This window comes from Lepeophtheirus salmonis, chromosome 1 (genome assembly GCF_016086655.4).
Source record: "Lepeophtheirus salmonis chromosome 1, UVic_Lsal_1.4, whole genome shotgun sequence".
In the NCBI taxonomy this organism is placed as follows: Eukaryota; Metazoa; Arthropoda; class Copepoda; order Siphonostomatoida; family Caligidae; genus Lepeophtheirus; species Lepeophtheirus salmonis.
Window position 1 is genome coordinate 22,099,351 of NC_052131.2, and position 15,972 is coordinate 22,115,322.

The 15,972-nt window shown below is 30.3% G+C and overlaps 1 protein-coding gene across 7 annotated transcripts in view; it reads right to left on the bottom strand.

Moving 5' to 3' along the window:
- LOC121120819 (uncharacterized) overlaps positions 1-15,972 on the bottom strand; it is a 79,984-nt gene that overhangs the window by 8,374 nt on the left and 55,638 nt on the right. For 4 of the 7 annotated variants that reach the window (XM_071889238.1, XM_071889249.1, XM_040715701.2 and 1 more), the window contains one exon: positions 1,949-2,041. The exons of 1 other annotated variant lie outside the window; for it this stretch is intronic. In XM_071889238.1, coding sequence (XP_071745339.1) covers positions 1,949-2,041 — 93 coding nt within the window. Of the gene's footprint in view, positions 1-1,948; positions 2,042-5,304; positions 5,943-13,191; positions 13,409-15,972 lie in introns of those variants that run through there. 2 more of the 7 variants (XM_071889241.1, XM_040715726.2) reach the window with 2 other exon arrangements.

A 15,972-nucleotide genomic window follows, 5' to 3' on the forward strand; every position in this document is an offset into this window, starting at 1 on the left:
TTTTGTCGTAAGAAAAACTCCTATTTTTAAATGCAAGAATGATTAAGTTTGGAAAATTTTAAAATTCATATATATTTATTAAGATGTTAATTTCCAGCATAATTATGTTCTATAACTATTTTCTAAATTAGATCAGCAAGAGAGATTAAACACATCTTCATAGAGTGTGGTTAAACCTAACAGTTACTTTATTTTTGTACAGCTCTTGAATGAAACCCCCATAATATTATCAGTTGACATATTAAAATGAGCTATTGAAGGGAAGGGACATAAACTTTTATTATTTGACTTTTGCTCTTTTGACAATGGCAAAGATTAACTCATGCCCAAGTGCAAGTCTCAACCATTGCTATGATTGTGAAATTCCACCCATCTGGTTTCCCACTAGGACCAGGGTTGGACTAAGAGTACCACTTGGTCATGAAGAAAAGATGAAGCCCTGGTTGGAGGCCAACTACCTATGGGGACACTATTTCTGACTACAGGATTGAGCATCAAGCCACACAGAAAAGAAGAAACTAAATTGGCTCTCTGAAAACGTGGCCGACTTCTGGAGAGAAAAATGTGGCCCCCATCCTCATCCTATCTCGACTTTTTTGACTATGCCATCTGAGGTGCAATTGAAAGGAAGGTTGGACGTACCCCCTACCCATCTGCAACTACCCTGAAGGCAGCTGTGGACTTGGAGTGGGAAACTATGTCGAAAGACTTCGTCCACGTGGTATATTCTGGCTTCAGGAGGAAGTTGGAGCTGTGTGTGGGGGTCAATGGTAGACATTTCGAGAAATAAAATGTAAAAACCCTTTGTGAATTATCAACTTATTTCTTTTTGAAATAAATGGGTTATTTAGTCAAACATCAGTAAGATTTTTTTATGACAGTTCACTAACTGTACATAGAAGATTTTTATTATTATATTAACCTTACCCAATTTCTATTTCAGGATAAATATCTCCTGTACATAATTTAAAGGTATATCTCTTTCCAAGCATAAAATAGGCAATAAATAGATATACATACATGTTGAGTAAATGCATTTGCTCATGATAGAACTCATACAGAAATCATCATTAATTTCATTGACAAGTTACATTTCAGTAAAAAAATAAATATGTCAAGTAAGATGATGTATCATTGAAGAAAAAAATAATAATAGAACTTTTGAACTGTTCCTATTCAAATAAATAAGAAGTTATTGTCATCAATAAGTAAAACTATAATCAATCCAAGGTTTAGACCTTCTGTAACATGGTTCAGACTACAATTTATTCCCAATAAATGAAAAATAGCATGAAGAAACATCAAGAAATTATAGATTTGAAAGTAGAATCAAAGAATTTAATTAAGAGGGTCTGGATAAAGTTTTGTAAAATTACTTTATAATTGATTGAAATAAGCTATAGTTTTGTAGCACCTTTTGAAGGAAAAAAATTTCCACTTATTCTAAACAAAATTGTACATAGTTTTCTCATCTGCTACGGGTTAGAGATAAAGAGTTCATAAATTCTGTTTAAAAGAAAGGAGAATGGGTTCTGTCAATCCCTGCTATAGATTACACCAAATTAATAATTCTTGAAAGAAGGGCTTATAAAACTCCTATCAAGATTTTCGAACAACAAATACATGACTATGGAAATGGTATGTTATTCTTGCAAGGCATTTACGTACAAGAATTAGAGTTATTGTTAATGCAAAAGGTAATTATTTATCTGTTGAATTTTATGCTAATTATGTATTTAATTATTCATTTAACTAAAACCAATTTTAACAAAACTTTTAAAGAATCCTTCGAAATTTAGTAAGGACTTATTTAATCCAGATAAACCATATTTTCATAAAATCCAGAAAAGGTTTCAACATCAGAATAAAAAAGTTCCGTTCTTTTTCCCACTTCCCGTAAGAATAAGTTTATGTATGTATATTCTAGTTTTTAAGAGCCCCTTCTCACCTTCTTCCTCCTTTCATCGTCAATTCGGGATACTTTGGAATCCTTTCGCCCACCCGATGAGGCAAGACTTGCATTTGCTGCACCAAAGTGAATCTAATAAACAATACATATATTAATAAATGAAATTCAATCAATGTACATTTAGAGTCAGATGAAAAGTTTTAAACTAAAGAATTATGTAGTTTAAATAAAATTAACGCCTTATTTTAATGGTTAAAAATATACTAATCTAAATATTAATAATTTTATTTATATAATATATTAATACCTAATATAAAATTATAGAAATATGTAATTTAAATAATCATAATTAATCTACATACATTACTATTTAAAATTATAATATAAATGGATTTGATATGTAGGTCACTTTCAAGTCCAGTTTACTCTACAAATATTGAATATAAAATAATCTATCTATGTATACTATATATTTGAATCTACGTAGACCTAGAAAGTCTTGGATCAGTAGGATGAGAGTTGGAGCAGGAATTCATTATTAGCGTTATATTATAATTATAAAAAATCATCACGAGACAGAGATTATACCAGGGATATAAAAAGTTCAATTTTAGAAACGAAATGAATGTCTTAATTTATTATATTCATCATTGAGAGATAATCTAAGAAGATTGTTTTAAAAATATTTGCAGAATGTACATGAAAGGTGTAAAATACATAGAGTCAAAATTGGTAATTAAACTTTTCACAATCAAGCTATTCCTAATAAAATATATTTCATATATGCATATGTATAGACAATTTATTTGTAAAAACTTTGCATATTATAATCTTCAACTACCTCACTATCAAAATAAATAGGTTCTGTAATTTAAAATGTGTCTTATTTGTATGAGCTAAAATGTCATGATAAATTCAATTCTCTAGGAACAAAAATAACTCATGGTTCATTTTCTCAACCCCAATAATAAGAATCATTTAAATGACAGAACCTTTTTATTTTGACAACAGAGTTGCTGAGGCTCAAAGCTTATAATATGGAAAGTTCATACAAATAAATTACGTGTCAAAAGCTGAGAGGGTTTTTGAGCATTTGTTGAAATGTGGCACAGCCTATTGTACACGCATGATAGATGTGGTAGGAACTTTTGTGAATAATATTTTGTTTTTGAGTCTCCAAGGAGATCATAGATACATACAAATATAATACTTTTTATATATTTTGTATTTTCTATAAAATTTTGATTTCAAATTTAAACAAAAAATGATGACTAAAGAAGTTAGTGATATTTGTAAACTCTCGATGAGAGGAGAGTCAAAGGGCTACTGTAAAAATATCTTTAAAAATTATTCGTTGAAACAACATATGACTTCAAAGAAAGTGTGAAATCTACAATATCTAGGTAGATATCTGTTGAAACAATTACTCGAACAAAAATAATTATGCTTAAAAAAATGACTAATAATTGTCAACACATTTTGTGACTTTCAAATTCCACAAAAAATAAACTTTTATAATAAAAACCATCTTTAAATGTTATCTGTTGAAAGGACATGAAAAAAATATGTCATATCTTGTCATTTCACAATTGTTTAGGAGAAATAAAAATAAATATCTTTAAATTTTACAAGTCAATAAAAGATTTGCTAGTTGGGACATTCTCACATTGATAAAAGCTACTATAAGGGTTGGAAAAATTCCATTTACATGTTTTTCAAGTTACGTTGAATATAAAAATACATTAGTGATAACTCAATTTTTGAAATTTTAAAAGATATAATTTTTTTACAATAAGGTAGTAGAGCTATGACCTTGAAACTATTGACACTCCACAACTCCTGGATTGTCAAGGAACCATTTGAAGCTGTAGTTTTTATATAGGTATATATGTATTTAAATTCGTTAATGTCCTCCATTCAGGAAGTTTCTAATACAAAAGTATTATTATGATGTAAGATTGATAACTTTTGTATTTGTATCATGCAATCATAAATTACTTATTTAAGAATGTACAATCCAAGATACTCTGCTATTCCCACCAAGTTGTTTATGAGGAATTTAGGTCAATTATTGCTTTGCAAACGTTTCTCATCACCCCCTTTTACAAACATTATGTACAGAAATATAAGTATAGGATACTCCATTCCATGAATTAATTTAGTAATCAAAAATAAAAAGATGTGTACAAGTCATAAATAAAGGAAAAAATAGATGAAATTAGAGTTTATATTGCCAATTCTGAATACTTGGGTAACAACATAGGTATATAAAACCGATTGCTATTCTGCAGCATAAATTCAAAAGGAAAAGGGGTAATAATGTGTAAAAATATTTAGTCAAGGTATTGAAATTGAAATAATTGAATATGTTTCTAGAACAAATGAGATGTTATGCATTGATCATACATCTTTTATCAGGTGAAGTTATTGCCCCTGTTTTGCCCAGCCCTTTTCTCCTGTATATTTTTCCATCTCTCTGAAGTAGTTAAAACATTATGTGGGACGACTAGTGTTATGTCTACCTTTATCTTTTCTCTCGGTTCCGGTATCAATATAGGTATACCAGAGTGTTGTTAAGGGCAATGTGGCAAGAATGTAGTTTACTTATTGCTTACTTTAGTTTGTAAATAGAGCGGCAGAGAGTGACATCGTCTTGCAGAAAAATAATAATAGTGTTATTTTATAAAAAATATAAGTGTATGCTACTCACTTAGACTTAAGAGAATGCTATGAAAATTTTTCTCATCATGCGGCATTTCTATTAAGCAACAACCTACAGACTGTCACGCCGCCTTGCCCATAATATAATATTTCTGTATGTTTGCTCATACACTATTGACACACACTTATAGGGGCGTCCACAAAATGCTTGTTTGAGGTAAAAATTGGATGGCTTTTTTTTTAGAAAATTAAATTTGTATTCCTGTTTTGTTTTTTTTTTGTTTTTTTAAATAAAGTGCATTGTTTTGGTGGTAGAAGTAAGATATTTGAAGGGTTACGTCATCTACAGGACATTTCTTCTAAAAAAACATAGTAGAAATACAAGTACCGGTTTCAATATCAGTTTAGTATTGTACCGTTTTGAATGCATCAGTAACCCGGGTACACCTATAATAATGGTCTACCGAACAGCACTTTGTGGGAAACTCCAAGTATTTTTAATAATAAGTGTTAGTAAGTAACCGTGTTTAAATTGTAATTTGTGTCACGTATAGGTAGATGATATTAACTTTATAGAATGAATCATAATAGATAAGAATAGTCAGTGTCTATTAATTATAACTATATTTTCTAAAATACATCAACTGATGAGAGATAACTTGAAAAATCAGCCGACACATCAGAGCCACAAAACCCCTATAAAGAATGCACTATTTAAAGGGACTGCAACGAACCTGTTTGCTTCCTGTTTCTTCATTAAAATGCTGGTCGTGTGAAGTTGTAATAATTTTTCCATTTGTGTCAATGGATAGGTTCAGACCCCTTACGAGGGACTTTTGATTTTTAGAGTTTGTCCGAGCTCTTTTCACCTTTGAGGCAACAACAGCTGCCATCTATAATATTATTATAGCAGGCATCTGATCACAGGGGTATAGCTTAGTTCACTAAAAAAATCCTTCTGCTTTAGAAATATGTTCATTTATACTTCTATAAATAATATGTATTCGCCCTTTTGTTTACACATTAAAAAACAAAACAGAAACAAGGCAGGCGAGATATTTTTTTTGCAAATACAACATAAGTTTATAAAATAAGAATAAATGGTTGGCTATGTGTGTTTTTTTTCGCTTTCCAATTCCTGATTTGCTTTCACATAGCTGCCCTTTTTTCTTTTCTTTTTTTACCGTTACGTGTAGCCATAGGTTTATGTACTTCATATATAATTGATAATTAAGAAAATTCTTTGTATTCCACTCATTCATTCATTGCTTTGCATGTGAAATAATCATTTATGCCATAAATTGAAGCATTTTTTCTCATAAACATAAATATTTTTGTAGGAAAAAGTACAAAATTAATATTTTTTTATTATTATATTAGTTAAAAAATTGTTTATTGTGAATTGCACTAATTTTGCTGGTCCTATCTTTGCATGTAGGCCTATGTATTGAAGCAATATGCAATGTCTGAAATAAAAAAGAGAAGAGCAAGAGATAGGACTGAAATCAAAGGTACAATCCTAATTATAAAGAGAAAGAAAGAGAGAGGGAGCAGGTAAAATTAGGTAAAAAAACTATCAATTTGTTGTCACTATAACATTTCAATCTTAGGAACCAAAAATATGATAATGGTAGTATGTGGTCAAATCAGAAATATAACTCTGTACATTAATACCATCTGTATAAATATACATGAACATGTTAAAATGTCTTATTTTGAGGATGAAAAGAAAAGGGCGTCCACTTGAGCCCCATATAATAGGTTGTGGAAAAATTAATTTTGTTTCCTTCGCTTTATTGCAATGGTTTATGAAAACTTTTACAATCATCCGATTTAAGCCAAATATGCCCCGTTCTGTTCGATGACTTGTTGCCAACGAGAATCCAACTTCATAATGATCTTCTCATAGAAGCCCTTGTCCTTATGGGTAAAAAACTCGGACAACCAAATTTGAACCCCCCAAGTGCGTTTGCAATAGATAGGAACAGGTAGTATTCACTAAGTGCCAGGTCCGGACTGTAGGGTAGATCCATAAAAACTTCTCATCCGAGCTCTCTGAGCTTCTGACGCCTCATCAAAGATATATACAACTTGGAGTTGTCTTAATGAAACACGATTTCTTCCCTATTCGAGCTTCTTTTTTGTATCCAACCTTCTGCAAATGGTTCAAAACGGTTTTATGATCGATGTTCAGCTCCTGAACGAGATATATTGGGATCCTTATTTATTTGGTCTAATCCAGTCTGAGGACAAATCCTATCAGTCCGTGGGACTGTTGATCGTTAGGACTGTACGTCCTTAAGACTGTCAATATTAGAACAGATTAAAACAAGAATATACTAATAGAGTTGAGTGATGAAGCATTAAAATTTATAAGTACCATACCGAGACTGAACTCGACAGTACTTTAGTCTTTATACATAAAATGGACTCACACAAACCTTCATATAGTTGTAGAAATATAACCTGCCGGTTTGTAAAAAAAAACGAAAAAAAACATGGTAACTTAAAGAATATTTCAGAAGAGCAGCTTAGCTGTTAAGTTGTCCTATCACATTAGATGGGAGTAGCAATTGGAGGAAGGGAATAAAAAATCCAACTCTGTATCTAGCAAGGATATACATAGATAGGAATAGCTCGGAGGTAGATCCTCAATGTTACTTTGAGTCCAAGAAGGGCATGCCCTTATCATAACACCCCAAAAAATCCTCAGTGTGACTCATCGCCTTTCATTAGCGAATACACTCGTGGTTACCCTTTATACTTATATATTCTCTAGTCCAGATTAATGATAACAGCTATGAAAAATTAGATAAACACTCTGATATTGTCAATTACAAAAATTATCAGACTCATTTATGTTATATGTTCTACAACTCTACATATTTCACTACATTGGTAATACAGGGGAACTCATGTAATATCATAATAGGAGAAGGTTTTGAGTTCATATTGCCACAAAATGGAATTTATTAAAAAAAAAAATATGTCAATGACTGATATCTACTCTTCTTTTTAAGTAAAGTTTTACCTGAATACATGTACCTTGTTTTTTAACTACGGGGGGGGGGGAGGGATGCCCCAATTTAAAAATAAACGTTATTCACCTAAAACGGCAGAGTTTTGGCACCATTTTCAAAATGTTTGCTAAATTATGGGTTTTTAAAGTATTCTCCAGACCTATGACTACAAAAATAAGTTAAAATTCTAGTCACGACCCTAACCCCTTCTTGACCTCGGAGTGTCTTTCCATATATATAGGGCTGGTTACAGGACTTCATGTACCATTTAATTTTTAGGAAAGGGCCCACGAGGTCCTGCACTTTTATGATTAAGAACATAAACTGATTAAAAATGGGATAAAATTATTTAGTTAAAAAATAACAAAGATTCTAATCATTTTTTTAAAGTTCTGATAATTGTATACCTGTAATATAGACACTGACTTGGGCAATTTTCAAAGTCATATCTCTCGGTAAATGATCACAAAATTTGAATCCAAATGTCCTCAGAAGTTCAAAGAAAGTTTGGAACAAGAAAAGGATTTTGCATTTATTATCTTTGTATATATCAGAATGTATACAAAGATAATAAATGGTCATGCTCTAGAGATAAGCGATGAGCAAAAATGAAGATTTAACGATGATTTATAAAAAAATAGTTACCAGTGGAGTGACATGACTCATTTAACATTATGTAAGAGTTAAAGTTTTTTGCCAAATACAATAAAAAATGATAGTTTTAGCATTAACTTTCATATTTAGAGCAAATGATATGAATATTCACCCAAAAATACCAAAATATATCAGAATTTGGAGATACAAAATCCTGGTAAAATTAACTGCAATAGAAGATCAAATTCAATTTTTACGAAAAAGTTTAACAATCTTTCTTTAATGAAATTTTTTCCCCTTGTTTTTTATTTTATTTTTTAAATATATAGGTTGTAGAACTTTTTTTTTTTTGCCGAATGTATTTTTTGCCGAACGACAATTTTTTGAACAGACATTTCGCTGAAGGACTATTTGGGAAATTTGGCAGAAAAATGTTATTTAATAAATTGATATATCTGATTGTATATTTTAATTCAATTTAAAATGATATTATGAATAATAGGTATTGTTCATATGTTATATATGCAATATAAAACAAATAATTAAGTGTTATCTTGCAGAAAAATATTTATTTTAAGGAATTATATTCATTAATGATCAATATTCTAACTCAAGATAGTAGTATGTGGATCAAATATAGTTGATATTATGCCTGTTTGTCAATCTACGAGTATTGCTCGGAGAAGTGAACAGCATTTCTTCCATTAGAGGTCCTGTAGCTGTTGTGTTTGTTTTTTATTTTATTTAATTACATATAGTACAACAATGTTAAAGATTCGAACTAAATTGTTATCACATAATGGGTTGTGTCTATATAATGATTATTAATTAATATAATTAAAAAAAAAATATTTTCTGTAAAATAACCCTAATTAATTTACCTATATACCATATGAACAATTCCTACTAGGTGGTACATTAAAATCTGAACACTTACTAATTCAATCATTAATGAAGGTTGAGTGATTGAAATTAACTCATATTTTGATATATTCAAGCATAATCAATTAGTTTCAAAACAAAACAAACCTGATCTCTCTGTCTTTCGTACCAGTCGCGAAAATGACACTTGAACGTGATCGAGGAATTTTCTATTCTTGTACTCCAAGCTTTTGGGCACCTCCACGAACACCCTCTACGCCGTCAACAAGTCCGAAAAGTTGGACAGTAGAATAGATCTGTGAAAAAGGCCAAACTGCAGCCGAAGAAGCTAAAGCAAACAGCCCAGGCCAATCCCCTCAAGTCCATGAGGGTCCATTCAAGAGATCTTGGAGTTTCACACCAGACTGTCCTGAGGGCTGTCAAAAAAGTGGGTGAAAAGAGCCCTGTGAAGGTAGAGACGCCACTTTTGAGACCAACAATCCATCATTACTGCTAAGGGTGGCTACATTAAGTTTGCTTAGACACGCATCTACTTATAGTATTAATTTTGTTGAACTTCTATTGTTAACTAATAAATAATATATGTACTTGTTAAAGTTGAGAGTATTCAGATTTTAATGGACCACTCGGTATTTATCATACTATCATTTTAAATTAAATGAAAAGATACTATTGCATAAATCAAAATATTAAATATCATTTTTCGGCCAATATCACGAAAATATAATCGCCGTAGCTCATGGACAACGCGCTTGAGAGAAGTTATTCTCTTGAATTCAATGTGCATTGGCGCCCAGGGGATTCCTAGGGGAAGAAATATACTTTCTGTATATGGATTTCACCAAAAGATTCGTAGGTCAGATCCAGCAAATGTAATACTATAATGTGTACTTATACTTAATCAGTACAACTCCATGGAACCAATTAAAGGAACATTAATATATATATATATATATACATATATGTATGCAATTTTATTATTATTTTATAGATGCCAACATACTTCTTTGTTGATCCAACAACCCCAAAAATGAAGAGATTGATAAATGTACAGGACTTCAGGAGATAATGGGAGGGTGGGGGAGATGGTGGTGGGGGGCGGGAGCGAGGTACTTTGATTATAAAATATGCATGAAGGAAAGTTGGATATTTCTCGTATTCATTCTATGATTATATACAACGTACAAATAGGTATGAAGTCCCTGGAAATGAGCTCTTAGCCTTGAAAGTGAAAGTAAAAATAAAAAAAACTTTTTCCATACATACAAAAAAATGTTTATATAAAAATAATAATTTCATGATAGAATTGTAGATACATTATTAGTAGAGAATGCTACAGAGGGCGTCGTGCATTTACCCTCAACCAAATAAATATATAATATATACATAAATACTATGTACAATATAAAATAACTTGTTATTTAAGAGACTTAATGTTAATTAATTATTTACTACCACAACGACTACGCCATTATATATATGCATGTAAGCTTACAGTCTATGTATATAAAGAAACCACATAGATTATCCACATTACTTTGTGTATGTAAAGAAAGACAGAAAAAACTATCCTTAGTTCATATAACCAGGGCATCATCTAGGGATTTTTTAAATTCACGACTTTAGACTTACCAAATTCTATTCTACATATCAAAATCCCTAATCTTAGGGATCGATAACCCTTTTGGAGTGAAAGGCTCAAATTAACTATCAAGTGTATTTCTCAGAGAGATATCCTTGGAGTCGTAAATTTAAACTTTATCCCAATGTTTATTAAATAGTAATAATAACAGTTGGCAGTCTGCTTATTCTAGAAGAATGTTATTATGTGCTATTCTTGTATTGTCATTGCTAAACCAATCTGAAAAAGAAAATATCTTCATAACCAAAGTAGGGAGGGCTCTAAAGTACTCCCTGTTATGCTTGTGGGTAGAGAAAAATATGCACGGCCGGTATATAAAATAAAAAGAAAAGAAAAGAAAATGACTTCATTATTTCCCCCGCTTTTTTATTTTTTATAATTGTATAAAATATGACCTTAACGTGTGCGAGATTTCTTTCAAATGAATAACCTGAAGTGAGTTTCTTTTTTTTCCAAAGCTCTTGTACTATTATTTGATTTTTCAAGACAGAACTTTAAGGGCTTGCTCAAGAGTTATAAGTATATGCCCTTGTCGTACTAATTGAGAATCGACATTGGAGTAATTCCAATGTTTCCATGTAATTCCATGTTATTGCTATATATGGAATAGGGTTTGTGTTTACCTCCTTCTTCTCGTGTCTGCTGATCTAATAAAATATCATGACAGATTAGCTGCTCTCTACCCAAACATTCTTCAAGTTATCGAAATTACCACGTTAATCGTCCGTTTCTTTTTTTTTACATACCGATAGGTCATATTTAATACAACCCCACTAATAATAATTTAAACCTCATGAGTAAGGTAGTTATGCAGAAAATTTTTACTTAAATTTTTATAACTATTTTGCACTCATCGGGAGAATATTTTTTCATCTCAAGTCATGCAAAATTAGGGTTGGCAGTTGTATTGAGATGAGTGAGCACATCCGCATCTCATTTCTTGTTCCTTTGTTCCATTCGATAAGCTCCTGTTATTGACAATAAATAATAAAAAATATTGGCAGAACAACTGATCAAACTACTAGTACAAACTGTTTTTCTCAAAACTTAAGACTATTTGAACATTTCTATCAACCCTATGTATAATAAGAGTACATTTTTTGAAAATTAAATCCTTTTGTCAAAAAATACATGCCTCATGTTATATATTTACACAAAGATCTCGGAGGAATGGTTTCAAAAACTCATCTACAATATCCTGTTATATTTAAGGTATTAATCCTCTCCCATTCGTTGCATTATTAGATTATTGATGGTATTCAGCTATTCAAAATTATAACCACATAAAATGGCGATTTTCAACATATGAGCCAAAAACTTATTTAAATTGATAGTAAAAATGGTTTATTAATCTCAATAGATTCGTACGTATATTAGCTTTTGTTTTGATTTGGTACGGAACCTAGTAGATGGATTTAAGAGAGGTGAAATTATTTTTTGAACCATCTATTTCAGTTTCTTGACCTGTCTTGCAAAGATGTTTAATTGGTTATTTAGAAAAGTTTAATCTTGATCAATTAATAAATATGTTGTAAACCTCATTTGATATCTCCACCTTTCATCCAAAAAGAGAAAGAAAAAAACATCGAAATACTGCGATAGTCTATTTGTTGAACTATTTTTTCATTGTTTAGAAGATATAATTTTACTTCAATAAATCATCATTCAGAATATAGGAAAAAGAGTTGACGAAGCCACAACTCAATTACAAATAAGTTCTTGATACTTTAGGAATATCATTGTGTTACATATATAACTTTTTTTAAGAAACTGATGGCTTCAGATCCCTTCAACTCATGATACATTTAATAAAGATATCAGTTTCAATAGCCTTAATAAGATGTTTAATTCCGAGTATCTTTTGCAATCCCTGTTGCAGTCTTGGTTGAAAGTGGATGAAAGTACATTACATTTTGATCTACAGTCTAACTCAGGCAGTTTTAATGAAAATATTGGTCTACACTGGCCCCCAAAAAATCACATACTTGTCAACTAAGTCTTCACCCTAAAAAATATCAATTTACCGCAATGCAAAAATAACAAACGGCTTAAAGATTTATTTGATTTGAATACTTATTAGTTCTTCTGAATTGATGTATCTGCTTTTAAACAGATTAAATCAGTTTGAAAACATAGTATTTTATGAAATGTCTATAATTTAAAAACCGCTCTCTCAAATGATGCATGCTAAGAAAATATATTTATAGCTAAACAATTGATTTATCAAACAGTCGAGACTTGACGATGTTTTTATTTTATTTTTAATATAAATTTTGTACATATTTGTCCATTCTCAAGTGTCAACTCTTTGATGCATAGTATCATAGCTGTATAAGGTTTAAAGGTATTAATCTCTGACTCAAATGTATTATAGAACAAAGGAAATGCTTCAATTTAAACTCTCATATTTTCTAAAAAAAGATGTAGGTACCAAAATAATATTTCTACGAATAAAACTATGTATGTATGCATGATGGATTTACGCTTTCATCATGAAGGGCTTTTTTGTATTTGACGTAAGGATAAACATTAGGATCGAATCTTGGCCCAAAGGGCTTAATATAAGGGCCCCTTTGTGCATTTAGTGCATTTATGGCCTGTTGCTCACGACGTTTTTTATTGCGAACGGCTGCTGCTCCAAACATTTTTAGAATTGAGTACGAATTCTTAGTGCGACTATTGTGCGAGAATCTTAAAAACCTTTAACAGAGAGAGAGAAAAAAAAGCGAACATATATTGTTTGTTTATAATAAATAAAAGAAAGCAAATTAGAAAGAGAGAAAAATGAAAGCAAAAGGTTGAGTGATTTATAATGTGAGAATAGTTCCGTTAATTTAGTTTTGTTTGTATATTATATTTTAAGTTAATATTTATTTCTTCATGAGGATTAGGGACGTCACATTACATTGAAACGGATGATCAAATAAATACATAATTAATCATGTCAAACAAGACTGTTTTAGTGATATATAATTGGATTTTTGCTCCTTTTTACATTAATCATATTTATATATTTTTTTCTTTGGATTAAGTAATGATAGAATAAAAGAAGAACACTCCAAATTAAAAAAAAAAAGGATTGTATGATGAAAGTGTTATAAAACCAAAATACCCCCTTTAATATAGATAAATATGCATAAATTTATCTTAAATATCCATAGTTTTATATTAATACATAATATATGATACGTATCCCTGATACGTTATAACCCAAAATTATAATATTAATGAATTATGTATGTAAATTGCCTTTGGCTTTATATATTTTTTAATTATTCAAGGATTGTAAACCAATATCGATTTCCATTTGTTAGAGTGAGGTCCTTCAATGACAATTGCTGTTTCAATACTCGATATTTAATGTATATTTAGTATATATTAACATTATTACGGCAAATCTTTTTTCCAAAAAGAAAATCCTACATTAAAACCATCTCACTTGAAAGATAATTTGTCTATTTATAATAATTATCAGAGGCTTATTTACAAGAGTTTCTATAAAAACCTTTATTGTGTAAATATGTACATAGATGAAAGAACTGTGCAGTGCTTCAAAATTAAACTTAAAATTGTGCTACTATATGTATAATTTTTACGCGACTAACTACACTAGTTTAGAGAAAAAAGGTAATCTTAAGATCGAATTAGATTGAACATGGTAGAGTTTGAACCCTTCATTCCAAATATTACTGTATTTTTTCCCAATCAGTCTCAGATAAAATTTTTGGTATTTTTACTACTTTTAAGATTAGAGACCTCATTTGATACTTAAGGTGAGTTGTACAATTATATAAATTTATTTTTTTGTATCGGAACAATGCGTAATTTATTTTAAAAACTAAACATATTATAATCTTCAAGCCTCAACGATTATCCCTTTTAAAATAAAAAGTTTCTGTGATTTAAAATGTTTTTTTGAACAAAAAATTGTGTTCACGCATGATAGATGCGGTAATGGTATGGTACTTTTAGTATTTTATAGATAATGATGAGAATCCAGTGCAGAATGGGCATCTTAAAAAAAGAAACCGAAAATCAAAATGGTAACCCTGACAATTTGAAGAATGTTTTAGAGGAGGAAAATAATAATGGTAATGGCGTTTCATTAGATCAGCTACAATTTGCTGTGACAAGGGAGGAAGAAACAAGGACATTTGCAAGAATTATTCCGATATCGATCCCCAATTCTACTTTAAGTCCAAAAAGGACTTACAATTATAACTCTGCAACATATTCTCAGGGTTACTCTACGTCTTTTATGAGGACACACGAATGTTCAATCAGGTTTTTGAATCTAATTAGAAAAGGACGTTCACTACTCAGGAATTAAATAATAATGACAACTGCTAAGGAAAAGAAAATTCATTGTTCAGACTAAAACCCCGGGCCATCTACAAAATACACTAGATTTTCATTACTGGTTATAAACAAAGATAAACAGTATAAATATAATTCAAAGACAAAAATGTTAGATTCCAAAATCAATTCTGTAATGTTCTGAATAGAAATATACTTTGCATGAGTAAAAAGAAAAATGATACTTTTCATCTGAAAAAGAAAACTAATTAAAAAAGTGCAAAAAATTTTGTTTGGTGGCTTAAAATTTAGAATTTAATGGCAAGAATTTCAAGATTAGAGTCTCTTAATGAAGGCTTCATTTAAGAAAAGTCCGTATTATGAAAAGTAATTTTTGTGCAAGGGAAAAAAAGGAAGTCCTTGTTTATTCGATCTTAAGACATAGAAAAATGCCATATTAGATTGACCAGCGTTTTTGAACATATTATTGAGACAGTCCAGGATTTAACAGTATGGGAAATACTTTTTAGTTATAATTCTAATAAATGTTTTCTTATTGATTAATAAGTATGTGCAACCGAGGAATCCTGACACACTAACTCGCTTTATCAACAACAGAAGAGAAACATAGGTATAAAGAAGAATGTAGATAACTAGAACGTCGAATTAAAACATTAAGCAAGGCATATGTACTATAAAGCGTGTTTTGAACGTCAGTCTGGATACCAATGTGTAACGTATTTGTTTGTTTATCTATATACAAAATCGTAATTAAAGAAATATAATATATGTATTTATTTTCAGCATGCCCTGATGAAGAATTAACATACAATATGTAGCAAATAATTGGTTGAGAAACTTAACAACTAGTGTTGGATCGGTATAAAAAACTAAAAATATCCGGCCCTAATTAATTTTATCGGCCCTAGGATTGAGGGGGATCGTATGGTTTTGTTTTTTTTTTGGTT